Genomic DNA, 14598 nt, shown 5'->3' with positions numbered 1-14598 from the left:
TATAGATTTCCGCTATATGTAAGTTCTATCTAAGTTTGCAAGCTCTAAATTGTTTCCTTTATGGTGGAGAATTATCCGAGAGAAATAGGTCTTAGTACTTATTCCTCTTTTGATAGCGCACCTTGTCTTCCTAGCTAATTTTTTAATTTTTTTAAGTGACAAGTCTTGAAACATTCAGTCATCTTGCTGTTCTCATAATTGTCTTAACTTCTTTCGGAAGGTAAAAAAAATAAAACGCTCTTGCAAATGAAAATTTTGTATTATAAAAACTGTTTTAACTCGATAAAAACATCAGACAGAGCATTGCAGAATTTCGCAGAAAACTTACCTCATACAAAAGAAATTCATGTCTTTGGATGATGACATATCATTATTGCATTTAAAGACAAACTGCTCAGATTATATTGTGCAGATATAATTAAATTTTTCTGTCAGTGCGGAAAAGTGAAAAACACAATGTTCTAAATAAATGCTCCACCTTATTACGAATTTCGAAAGAAAATAAATGGATATCATATGAATTTACACAAAACTATTTACGGACTGTTCGGGTTATGACAGTTGAATTATTGCAGCATACGTGGTTTACTTGTCTGGTACAGAAATGGACTATAGCAAAATTAGACCGGAACCTTGCAATTCGGATTTTCAAACCAAATTGGCTGCTATCTTATTTCCCCTTAAATAAATTGATAAAAACCTCACTTTAAAAACATATATCTATATACTGACTCATTATCTGGTTTAGAAGCACTAGCAGTTGTTGATAACACCAGTATTTTGATCTCATATATAAAGGATCTCCTTGTAAAAGTTGAGGAAGTACATGAAATGAAAATGAATTCATTGAAAGCCCATATTGTTGTTATGGACAATGAAAGGGCCTACAGATGGACCAAAGAGACTGTTATGGGTAATGCTGGAGATGTATTCGATATTCCTGCATCAAAAAGAATTGTTATTGGTAAAATCAAAGATTTCTATTGTGACTGCTGGAAAAAAAATGGAACAATTTGGGAAAAAGGAAAGATTATTTGTTGAACTTTGCAGTTTCTAAACATATGAGAATGATATGTGATCTTGATTTCAATCAAATAATTACAGGACACGGGCGGTTCCCAGCATACCTGAAAGGATTCAATTTACAAAATAATAGCCTTTGTAGTTTTTGTAGTGCTGAGGGCAAGGCACGACTTTTCGTCGAAAACTGAAAAACACATTGCGTATTACTGCGACATGTTAAAGAAACACATGGTAACATAAAGGAATCTTACTACCGCAATAAGGAGTTTGGATTAAGATTTGATGAAGAGCAAAAGATTTGATGAACTTTATAAATGTTAATAGAACAATGCTCGGAATTTTGGTTTGATGTTTTTGACTGTATTTCTTGTTTTAATCTTTCAACTGTATTTTTGTTTGTGTTGGGTGTGCTGCGTTATCCATAAGGCTGATTATTATAGGCCAGGAAGGTTGCAGCGCATTCGTATATTACATTACACTGATTATTCTCCTTCTTGGGATGCAATTTGTAACATTTTTATTTCTTACCAACTCTGGCCTCTAACATATGTTTTTAGCTATAACTTGTGATTATTTCTATAAATGATAACTCATGTTTTCCTAAACACATAAAAAACAGTATATTGATATTTTCATAAACATATCAATAATTACTATGAATAATAGTATAGATATTTCTAATATAATAAAAAACGGACTAATTTTAAAAACCTTATTAAAATTATTTATGATTCATAAAATTATTTTCATAATTTTGAGTTAGTCTATCATCTAGACGATTAGATTAAATTTATTGTAGTTATATATTAGATAAATTTGTAACTAATATTTAATGAATCCCTGCGCTTAAATTTGATTCAGTACGTAGACATATATACAGGTTATCGTTAATTATAGAAAATATCCTAAAAGTGACTATTAGTCAAAACGTCGCATGTGGAATTTAATGAAACTTACTCAGTAACACATAGTAAGCTATAAAATAACATGAAAAAAAGCTACCAGACTTATGGTGTTAATAAACATGTATGCATAAAATTACCAAACCGGATGTGTCAGTATGATATAGGAACACTATTTTCAGTATTGAGTATTATCTCTCCTAGAAGCAATACAACACTTACAGTGGTGTGTGATGCTGTCAATTATGCAGTCTATTAGTTTCGTAGGAAGTAAGAGCCATTGCTTTTGCAAAGCAGTTGTAAGTGGGCAATTGTATGAAGAGGAGGATTTAAAGCAGCTATTCTTCTTCCTAAAGCACGGAAAACATGCTCAACAGGATTTAGGTTCCGTGATAGAGCAGGCCATTGATACCCTGAATTGTTTGCTGCTGAAAGTAACCATCTACAATGCGAGCCATGTTAGGTATAGCGTCGTCGTCCTGCAGCAAGGAATTATGATTTACTGCCCCGTCATAAGGGCACATATAAACATCAAGGATGTCATCTCTATAGGCCTGAGTATTCTTGGTCACACGTGGAAAGATGTGGAGGCATGTGCGTGCAACCAAGAGATACCACCCCAAACACAGACACTGCCTCCTCCTTATGCATCTCTTTTACGGATGTTTGATGAATGATAACGGTTTCTAGGTTCTCTCCAGATCAAATAACTCCTACTATAGCTCTGGAGTCTAAACGTGGACCCATCCATAAAGAGAACAGCCCTTCACTGGTCAGCTCTCCAGTGGTCGTGCTGACGTGCCCACCTCAAAGGTTCCCTTCTATGGCGTGACATGAGCGGCAGACAAATGGCTAGTCGCCTTGAGTAGAAACCTCCTTCGTGAAGCCTTCTACCCACGATTGACGTTGACGCCAACATTCCAATGGCTACAGTATGGAAGGATCTGAGTTGAGTTGGAGTTGAGATTCTATTCCTTTATGCGCCTAACAAAAAATATCGGTCATCAGCGCTCGTCGTAGCGGTTGGCCGTCCTTGGCTGAATCTTCTGGATATCAAATCTGTGAAAATTGTCGCCAAAGCCTATGAACTAGCAAAGAACTCGCATTTATTTATCTGGCCACTTCTATCTGACTTAATGATGCCTGGAGGTCATTGCTACAAATTGGCTTTCCGGATTTCTTATCTCATTATCACAGCGGCTATCTCATTATCTCAGGCTTGCTCTGAAACATCCAATTATGCTCTTCGCAGATGACGTCTTTCAATTGCAGCGTCACAAATTTGCATACCTCAGTTTTAGTCAGCAATTCTTATTTGAAAACATATTCAAATTTTATACTGATTGGCTTATTTTTGAACGAGTTATGCCTAATTTTGTGATTTTTCCTTAATTTTTGGAAACTACTGTATTTAACATCTTGTTTGTAAGTGTTTTATGCGTTTCTTCTAATGACAAAATACAATTCCTCGACTAAGATTTTGAAATCTGACGAATGTAATTTTGGGTATTTAGATCTTAAACTCTTATATCTAAACTTAGCCGTAATTTTAGCTATATTTAAAAGAATAAACACGTTGAAGGAAACATATTGACCAGTAAATGGTTCCGTGTCCTAAAGTATGAAACTGGACCTTATTCATCTGTTTTAGTAAAAGTAATCTTATATATAATTACCCCAATAATTTCTCTTCTAGTCTTGCATCACTATAACGTAATTTGAGAAATCAGGTTACTAAATTTAATTTATTGCAAATTATCTAACAATATATAATTACATAAATAAGTATCAGCTGAAAACATATATCTTTTCACATTACTTGAAATTTCTAGCCCCACATTTGTGATGATTCATTTGTGATCCTGAAAAATTTAATATATAATTTAACTAAATTTAAAGCTGATTTCGTTATACATTACCCACCTCTTATGAAAATTACTCCCGATTCAAACGCATCTGAGTTTATTACGGGGCTGAATTTAATATACGGCAATTTGTGTATTGCAAAGAGTGATATCAGTTTTAAAGTTTTCAAGTAAAATAATAACTAAAATTAATTCATTAATTAATCGAAAATAATAATTAAACATTAATACCCAAATTACATTATTTACGCAATTTTTGAAATTCATTTTTTTAACTTTTTATAAAAATATTTTTGTATTGACGTTCTTGATAAAATTTATCTCTTACAAACAACTATTTTGTGTTTATTTTCAAAGTGTTTTTCATTTGCATTCTCAATTTCGTAAAACTGTTGATGGACTTTTTTCATCAGAACGTTTCACTTGAATAATTTTTCTTAGAATCTGCAGTGTTTTTCGATTGAGGATAACATGTCATCATTTTTTCTATATCCCTTTCGCTGTCAACTTCTGCAGTTCTTTTAACACTTTCACAGTCAATTTCTACACACATTGTTTCAATATTGTTATGAATTGGCACATGTTCCTAAAAATTAATCCTCATAACTTCCTTCACTGAGGGATCTGAAGCATTAACTAAAGTATCCAATTCTTCTGACGCTTTTTCGATAAAACCGCATTTTCAAACAGCTTCTAGCTGATTTTAAGATATTAACTCTTCGAACTGACAATAATTCACATATCTTCCAGTAATAGATATCGATTTACTTATCTCTTTCGAAGTTTATTACTGGTATTTGTTTTCACAAAATTCAGTTCTCTTCATCATTTACTAAACATCTTTTCCATAATAACATTTGAAAACTTTTATAGCGCTCTAAAATTAAAGAATGAATATTAGATGTTGTATTTACAAAAAGAGATATTAATGTCTTTGGGTGTGCTGCAAAGGTATTTATTAGATAACCATTTTTTACTAAAACTATTTTTTTTTATTTTGCAATTCGCTGCCTCACTGCAGAAGAACATCAGTAAAAATACTTGTTGTTGTTCATGAGTTATTCTTCTTATGATACGTTAGAAATAAATTCTTGACTCCTTTCAAACCCTGAGGTTTTCTGTTTTTGTCAATAATCAGTGCTGTCTTTTTCATTGCTGTTTTAATATTGCGTGTTAATAAAACAATAATTAATACCTTCAATATCTTAAACCAACTAAATTCGTAAATGTAAAGATGTGCTCTGGCAATGTTCTACAACGCAGTCCAGTTTCATCTGTATTGTAAATTCGAGTGGTATGTATTCACTTAACAGCTCAAGTTAAATGGCCTTTATCCAGTTATCAGCTCTACTTCTTCCTCCACATCACCATACAATTTCTGAAACCTTGAAGAATAATGTTAAGTTTATCTTCCTGCAACTTTTCACATGTTCGTTGCTATAAAATTCTTTCCTATTATTTAGTGTATTAGTGATAAAGCTCTAGAATTAGAAACACTTTTTTAACTTTATTGCTTGAAAGCATTCTAGAAGAGTAAGTTCAACATCCGTCGGTTTTCTGTCTCTTTTGTGCTCCTTTGAGGTATTTGCATGATTTATTAGTTCTTCATTAAATATAATTCCTTGTTTAAGCAAATTTCCTAATGACGTTTTGGAAATTCCCAGTTTAATTGTTGTTTTTCTCTGATTGCAGTTATCGAGAACATTAAAATATTGTAACAAGTTATCCTTATCTTTCAGGTTTAAGCTTTTCTCTCGGCATTTAGAAACTTTAAAAGTTAAGTACATGACAAATTTTAGAAACATTCTGTTTTCAGTGATTTATTCAAATTTCAAAAATTATATTTCCAGCCAGCAGAAAGATTGCTCTTTGTTTAGTCGATCTTCCACTGTTTAGTCGATCTTCCACTTCATGATTGCAAACATGACCAATGCATTGATTTTCTTTTTTCCTTCTGTCTACAGTTACCACTTCCTTTCCATTTAAAGACTTTTAATGTACGGTAGTTCTTAGAAACATATGATTTTTTATAAGTCTCTAAGAAGATAAAGTGCATCTATCCCAAGCGGAATATATTAAAGGTGTTAGCCATAAAAGTGGGATACAGAAGTTGTACGTTTACTACCATCAACTGGTATTCGAGAAGAAACCCTCCTCATTTACGGTGCAATTAGAAAATTGTTTTTACTAAGCTTATTGATAAGGAATTTCTGATACTGGGAAATCCAGTGTGGTCAAAGAACTCTGAAAATAGTTTCTGACGGTACAGGGACCTGGAGGAAGGCAATTTTAGTCGAACTCTTTTTATTGAAGTACTGTCAGTCCGCATTATGTTAAATAAGTTGACTAGGAAAATCTTTAACAGGTGAGAGAGGGTCTGAATACCAGAGCGGCTTATATGGACTATTCTGGTATCTTTCGGAATCTGCATTGTACAACGTAAGAACTATTTCCTCCCCCCCCCAGAGGCTGTCCGTCGGGATTTTAATAGAAGCATTTGACTGAACACGGAAAACCTTTAGCATGTACAAGCAGGATACGCTGGCTCTGATGAATCAGTCTTTTACCAGTCTGAATTTTATAAGACGAGGAAATGAATTTAATAAACGGCGTTTTTTTCTATGATCAGTATGCATTTGTTTTGGTTCCTGGAAATTTTACTTTAATAAGAGAGTGAATTTAAAAAGCGGCAGGTTATGTACTTACTTTTGTATTTTATTGCATCAATAGAATATGTACAATTAATAAAGATATGATTATCTGTTAAATAATCGTAGCAAATTTTGAAAACCATAAATGTCTTTGTTCGAGTCGTGAATTTTATATACATAGAATGCAAAATTTTCTTGCAAAAAGTACTTATTTATTTCATAAAACTCGTTTTATTAAGAATAATACAAACGAAGTAAGTAAGCGCATATTTTTAACCTACACGTTTATATGAAGTCCCCTTTAACAGATATAGTTTTATAAATGTCGAGAACATAATCATCTACTAATGAAGAATGAAAGTATGATATAAGTAGAAAAAATAATTGGATATAACATGGGCAAAGTAATTGACTCACAGTTTGACCTACAAGGCATTTCAGAATTATCGTGAAACTGTACACTATACTATATCTGTCCTATTGTACCAATCCTTCCTGAAATGTCAATATTTTACATGTTCTAACACTGATTTGAAAGGAAAGGAAAGAAAAGAACCCGACTACCCCATTCTCTAATATTATGATGCTCTCGTCATAAATCACCATCTTCCTAATATTTATATACTATTCGGAGAAACTGCCGTTATGAGGAAATAACAATGCTGGTTTTCACCATTCGTTCCCCAGAACGATTCGGTAAGATTAAATCATCTCCCATCTTATGAGAGTCTGCTCTCCGCGCAAACATCAAATAAAATTACCCATCATTCCATGCAATCATTTCTGTTTATTTTTCTAGACGACTGAGTAAGCTTTAGGAACGAAACAAAAACAGATACAGCCCAACCGTGCACCATCGATACGAAATTCCCTTTTAATGGAAGGTCTCCACCGCTTTATATATATTTTTTAGAAAATCCACGGAGTAGTTTCCTTTCTTCTGATATAACGCAAAGAGCGCAGTGTCTGCCATAGGTACTATATATTTCATTAAACTCAATTTCGTGTCTAATGCAGCCTCTGGCATTATCGAGTTGTAGCGAAAACTGTAGCAAGTTTTTTTCTTTTCTACTCCATGAAAGTTTACCCATTAATGAATTGTGAAATAGGGTTACGTGTAGTAAGAACTGTAAAGGGAAAACTAAATTGAGTTCCAAACAAACGAAATAAGTACCTGCTAGTGGTAGGTATAAATTATTAAGGTAGGTTGTTAAACATAAAGCACTTGCTGGCAATTTTTTATTTTTAAAATCTTCAGACATATTTGCTTTTAAAAGTAGTTTTCAATCTTTAATTTCTAACAAATGCGTTGAAGTTACATCTGCATTTAGCAAAAAAAAACTTTGCCAAGCAAAATACTCAAAAATTGTATAAATTAAGTATGCATTCTCAATCATATAAATTTCTCTTATTATTTTTTTACAGTTTTGTTATGTGCAATCACGTTGTAGAAAAAATTAAATTTTAGTCTTCCCATTATTCATGTAAATTCAATACTCTACATTATCAACATCTTTTATATGTGTATAATATTATATAACTTGTTCTGCGAGATCACAATATAGAGAAACTAAGTTTTAGTTCTCCCTGTCACTCATTTAATCCAGAATTACATTAGGTACTGAGTTTTGTTTGAAAATTTAATAATTTGTATTCCTACATTTTAAAAATGCATAAATTTTGTATAAGCATAATGTTTCACTATTCACGGAATGAATGATTGTGTTAAGGTCTCGTGCACATATGCAGCTATTCAAAAAGGTGTTAGTGTGAATAAATTAGTCTAATTTTATAGTGAGTACTTGGCAATATTTATCGAATTTAAAATATATTCAGTTAAGCCAAGCCTTTAAATTTTATTTATACCACTGACTGTTTCTCGATATTTTCTTTCAAATGTTTCGGTATAATATATTGGAATTTGCTAAGAATTCAAAGAAAGTATGCATTTTGTAAAGCAACAGGTTTCCTTAACTCGTTCCAGTTCGATGAATTTGTTTGTGAAATACAAACAGTGACATCACATTATTGGTCCCAATGGGTCGCAAGCGCTTTGCTAAAGTACGTTTCCCCTCAGACTTAACGGGTTTTGGATTTGATTTCAGTATTTATTCACGCAAAAACAATTTTTATATCGTCGATTTGTACCATTTGGGAAAATTCTTCGAAAAGCTTTCGGCTGTTTAGAAAATGGTGTTGTTAATTATGGAAGCGGCAAGATCAACTGAAAGTTTCAAACAGTCTGTCATTTAGAAATAATTTAAAATACTTAAATGTAGTTAGGAAATCGTAGTCAGGACATTCACATGGGAATATGGCATTTGGGGACGGAAGAAGAATATTCACATTGAGCAAATGTGGTTAATGAAGCTCTTAAATACAAAAGCAGCATGTAAATAAATGAAGCTTATTAACTTCATCATTCGAATCTCGTCTGAGCCTTATGGGACTTTCTTTAGAAGACTTATCACGAAGCAAAATTTTCCTCTTAGCTTTGATAAAAAAAATGAATAGAGAAATCTGTGAGAAAGATACAAACAGTACATCTAGCTCGTAATATATTCCGTTAATAACATTTTGCGGCAAGTGTTCTGTGGTTTGAAATCCTTTGAAATCTAATAGATAATAGCAGTATATAAACAGTTCCTTAGATTTTATGTTTGTTTAATTTTGGGGTATATTAGGTTATTATATACTCCCAAGAATATTCAAATATTTTCGAAAGTCAGCTATCTGAGTGTTATTTGTGAGAACTATTTTTCCAAGCAGCGTAGAATCTCGTATTTTTGGTAACATTAAATGTAGGAGAACTCTAAAAACTAAAAGCGAATTTTCACTATGTCTCGTAAGTTCCATAGAGACGGAGAAAAAACCCTTTTATTTGACTCAAATAAAAGTTAACTGGCGTCATCACTCGTGCTTTCAAAAGCCAACAATTACGACTTAAATCAAAGATAATGAATTTATCTAGAAATAAGAATAAAACATCCAGCCTGACGGCTGCGCAAATAGAATAATATTTAAGCTGTCTCTAACCTAGAGCACGCGTAACAAGCCTAATAGTTAGAGTAACACAGCGCCTGAGATTACTAGCAAGAGAATCAAATGAGCGACGTGGCCTACAGCAGGCAGTATACGCTATGATTCTACCCTCTAAAATCTTCCTTCGAATACTGTACAGCGTTTTTAGCATAAAATAACTTGTTAAAGAACTTAAACGAGACATCAAGACAATTACTCTTAATTTTTAGTCAGCCACCATTACTGGCTTTTAGCTGATAATCGCAGTGTGCGAGTAAGTGTTAAATTTAGAAGTCTTAATTTTTGTTCCCTTTTGTTATGCTCACCTCTTGGTGGAATAGGCTGGAAGTCAAAACTCTACACAATAAATATCATAAATATTTTACTTTTGCTTCGACATACAAACTGGAAACACAACGCACTTCTTACATCTTTAGAACGCAATTATAAATAAAAATAATCGCGTGTTGCCACATCTCTGAAACAAGATCACAGAAAACTTCATTCTCTTAAAAGCAGAAATAAATTATTTTTAGCTTTTTACGAATAGCAGAAACGCGCTCTTTCGGCGAGCAATGGATGGCGTAACACCTTAATTACGAAACAATTAATAAAATTTATAATTTAATAGATGTAAGATCAAGAAACATGTGCTTCGTTTGAAAGAAGTTCTCTATATCAAAGTTTAAGAATCGCTATTTCAAAATATGAAACTTTTATTATTGATTGTTAATCGGGAAACTATATAAAATGTATTTAAAGTATACTAACTTGAGCAATTAAAGAATTTTCAAACAAGAGCTAATGGTTAAATTGTTCCATTAGAGGTCATCGAGAAGCTAATTACTGAATTCTGCACGCTTGCATTATAAGCTAATGACATTAAATACCCCTAATGGATGAATTAAACTACTTTAAAATAACGATGTTTAGTTTCGCTTAACTTTAAGTTTTACCTTTAAGTTATATGCTGGATGTACTTGCTGCCAAAGATATGATCCAATTACTTAAAATTCTGTCGACTTAACTCACTGATTAAATGGCATTGTGGTATTTGTTAATTGCGGTATTTGTTAATTTCTCTTTCACAAATTATGAAATCTCATAATTTAAAGGTCGGATCTTTTTGCTGGTTTAGATCGATTTGTATTTATGTATGATAATGCCGCTAGATAAATGGAAAAAAAAAGAAGATTTATTTCAAACTAAATATCTGAACACTCTCGGCTGCGATATAGTTTATTCAGAAATGTGTAAACTATATACTACTTTGGTTTAGCTAAAAAAATCATAAAAAGCTTGAATAATTTACCTATTATACAATACTTTGCTGATTTCATCATACTACAGCGGAACATTGGAATTTTAAAATGAAATGGAGCAAAATTTTACAATGATGAAAATAAATATACAAAGAAAAATAACTAAAATAACTATGTCTTTAAGAATCCAACGTTGTAAACGGTTTTTATATATTAAGTGTTTCTCAAAACCCGAAATTTTGCAAAACAAGTCTAGTGCGAAATAAAAGAATTGTTTCATAGAAACAGTTACAAGAATTATTGTTCATAGCTTACACAAAATCTGGATATTTGACAAAGACCTTGATTGAACAAATATGAATAAGAAAATACTTTGCTGCATAGGCAATTAGAGATTTATTTCTTTAAGTACCTGGAAAGAAATTCCAGAAAGCGTAAACTGATCATTTTTAATGCTTTAAGAAATTATGAAAGGGAGAAATTTCAATGCATATTTTTAAGGGCTCTCCATATTCGGCAAAATGTTTTTTTGTTAACGTAATTACAATATTTCGATGATTTGTAATTTATATATGATTTGCATTTATATATATATATATGCATAAATGGTCAATGTGCTGGCAAATAGGAGTCATCTTAATGTATTGTATATAGCATAAAATGCACTGAAATTTAAGCTAACATCTTATAGCGAATTAAACGATGTTCTAAATTTAAACGAAATGCCTACCGCTTAGAATTGGACGTAACCGGATAAAGTGAACAGTTGGGTTTTAGCTCAAAAATCAAATACACTGCTTTTTCAAACGTTTGTACAATTCGGCTCGATGCAGCTTGCATTTATTTGTAAGATACATCAGGAATTATAATATATTTGAAGGAATTCAAGAATTTTGAATTGCTTCTTAGCTGATTTATAGTTAGTTTTCAATTTACTATTTAATTTTTGGAAACGAACGATTGTTCTAATTTATGTATAGACACTTCCAAATGAAAGAAATTGAATGAGAAGAGAATTATAATTTTGTATTTAGCAGCGCCCTTTTTCAGCAATAATCCCTTCTTATACAATATCGTGGGAAACTCTAAGCACAACGCACTAAACATTAGCGTCTGAGAGCCGTGGTGAGTCTGCGAGACCAGGAGATTTGAGATCGGGGCGAAACATCTACAGAAAAGAAATGCTACATATTAGAATTTTCGGTTAGCCTCATACTTAATGTAAATTGGATAGAGTTTTCCTTGAAAAAATTTCTCCACGAAGGCATCTATTCTAAGGTAAATAACCCTTCATGTGTACTGTTCTATTGGTGCTACTTTGGTAGATGGTTGCACGGATTTTTGGCGATTTACGTTGGTACAATTCTTGGCGCGGTTTCTACAATCGTCAGCCATCTTGAAAAACGTTGTTTTTACAAATTTTACGCATAGTAAAGGATTCGAAACTTTAAAAAATAAATATCGTTAAAAATAATGGATTAATTTTTTGTTGAAAATGTCTTTTCTTAAGATGGCAGGCAAATGTAAATAAATACAATTACTATGAGTATAAAATTTTAAAGTAAGGTTAAATTATTACTTTCATATAGCAAAGAAATAGAATAAAAACACCGCTATAAAAGCATTGCGCCAACGTTTAATTGGATTAAAATATTACTGAAATTGAATATCGAATTAAAAACATCATACCAACTTTTAAAAGAATTAAAATATTACTTAAATTGAATATCGAATTAAAAACATCATGTCAACGTTTAAAAGAGTTAAAATATTACTTAAATTCAAATCCTTTAAAACAAGTTTTATAGGATATAATTATTTAACATTAAAGCATATGTGGCAATAAATATCTCAGGAATGTTTTAAAACAGTGTATTAATTTTTTTAATAAAAATTGAAGTATACAATCATAAAGTAAAACAAAAATATGTACTTACATTTTTTTGAGTATTTAAACTGCCGTATATTGATAAGTACCACAAGAAAAATTCGAAATCATAATTTAGATATCAATGAAAAAAATTTGAAAAATGTAATATAATTCTTAAAATGTAAACTAAGGAATTCGAAGAGATGAATAATAAAATTTTAAAATGGCGCTTTAACGCGCAAATATTCAGTAATCAATTAGGGCGCTGATTACAGCTCGTTAATGCACAAAAATTCTGTAACCAATCAGGGGGCTGATTATATCACGAATAGAATTAAAATTATTTAAATAATTATACATAATAAAATCATTTAAAAAATGCAAAATTAAATTGTATTTTAATATTTAACAGCCATAAGTAATGTTTAAAACATTAGATTAAATTTATAAATATTAAAACCAATTACTTTTAAAGTAATGTGACGTCATTCATTACATCATCCACAACATAAAATATCATAAACAATAAAATTTTTATTTCAAATAAAAATGCAAAATTAAATTGATTTTTTATATTTAGAAGCTATAAATACTATTTAAAACACGGAATTTATGCATAATAAAACGGATTATTTTTTAATTTAAATGTCAACAAAGTATCGGTTACCATAAATAACATGTCTAGCAATGGGTTTACCATAAGTCGTATCACTCTCCAAAAACAAATCGCCAAAATCCGTGCAACCGTCTACCAAAGTAGCACCGTTCTATTTAATATTTCAGCCTTAAAACTGAATATTTTGGCTTTGTATGCTATCCTAAAAAACAAAGGAATTTGATGAAATTTTACAAAGAAGTGTTTTAGCGTAATTGTTTTGTAAATAACATTATGGAATTATTGTCGAAATCATGTCATGTATAAAATTCGCCCAATCCCACTGGGTGAAATTTGAATTACCATTATATATTGTATTATTATAATCAATTTTTGCACTATTGAAATTTTAAGTGTGGCTTATAATCTGTGACATACCGGTCTAATTGAACGCAGAATTTGGTCTTTTGTTCCACGCAGCAGTCTCTGTGCTCGGAAATGGCCGAGGAGCTACGCTTTGCTGTGAAGTGCCGAGCTTCTCGTCAGCGTCCGGCACTGCGACGCCAGTGTTCCAAGTGCATCCCGGGAACGACATACGTGCCTGCGGCGCTTGAGGTGCCCCAGGAGAACGGGATCATGCAGATGATTGAGATGAGGAAATCACCCCTCACATACGAGAGTGCCGGCGACTCCTAGTTCCACAAGTGCCAACATCGCCACTCTACTTCCTTCCAGCACTCTCACAATCCGTGAGGTTTTCCTGTTCCCGAGATTTGTCTCTCCATAGGGATACGGCATTTTCTGGAGACGTGATACAACTCTTCAATGCCATCCGCATGTTACGACTGTTACATTCAGCTCACTTTTATTAGTATGTATCGAAGTCATAAAAGTTGCAATGCGTAAGGAGAGACGACGAAATATATTCTTTTAAAAATAGAGGTATATTCAAATTCGAGCACCTCTAAAATATACTCCATGTTATTGTTTAATTTATTTCCATCATTTATCATAAAATTAAGTATTTAATTTTATCATAAAGTATTAAATCTTTTAAAAAATTGAAAAAAGGTCTTGTTTTTATTTTGTCGTGTAATTTCAAAATACGATTATTTTAAAATATTATGGTTTTAATTCGAAAGAAATTGCTTACAATGTTCTTACAATTTAAATTCATCGAATTAATTATGATTTTACAATTATAATTAATATTTTTTCATAATTTATACCCATTATGAATTCTTATAAATTTTTGGTTTAAACGTAGAGGCATAATTTTATTTTAGTGTTTGTTTACTGTTGTTTTCTTTCAGATTGCGCAATTTACAATTTAACCAGTTTCTGCTCGTTATTTTATAAGGCATTTTATTTTACGAACAGATGTGTCAAGCTCTTATAGCGTAATATAG

At 31.7% G+C, this 14598-nt stretch overlaps 1 protein-coding gene across 3 annotated transcripts in view; it reads left to right on the top strand.

Annotated features, from left to right (window-relative positions):
• LOC118186109 (glutamate receptor ionotropic, kainate 2-like) overlaps nt 1-14289 on the top strand; it is a 550727-nt gene extending 536438 nt beyond the window's left edge. The window contains exon 14 of one of the 3 annotated variants that reach the window (XM_085810533.1): nt 13673-14289. In XM_085810533.1, coding sequence (XP_085666659.1) covers nt 13673-13885 — 213 coding nt within the window. In that variant the 3' untranslated portion in view covers nt 13886-14289. Of the gene's footprint in view, nt 1-13645 lie in introns of all 3 variants that reach the window. The other 2 variants (XM_085810531.1, XM_085810532.1) reach the window with 2 other exon arrangements.
• The last annotated feature ends 309 nt before the right edge of the window (nt 14290-14598 follow it).

Source organism: Stegodyphus dumicola, chromosome 2 (genome assembly GCF_044657685.1).
Source record: "Stegodyphus dumicola isolate Sdum_Otavi_A_Nest chromosome 2, ASM4465768v1".
Taxonomy (NCBI): Eukaryota; Metazoa; Arthropoda; class Arachnida; order Araneae; family Eresidae; genus Stegodyphus; species Stegodyphus dumicola.
The sequence above is the reverse complement of the archived record's forward strand: the minus strand, read 5'-3'. Positions and strand labels throughout refer to the sequence as shown.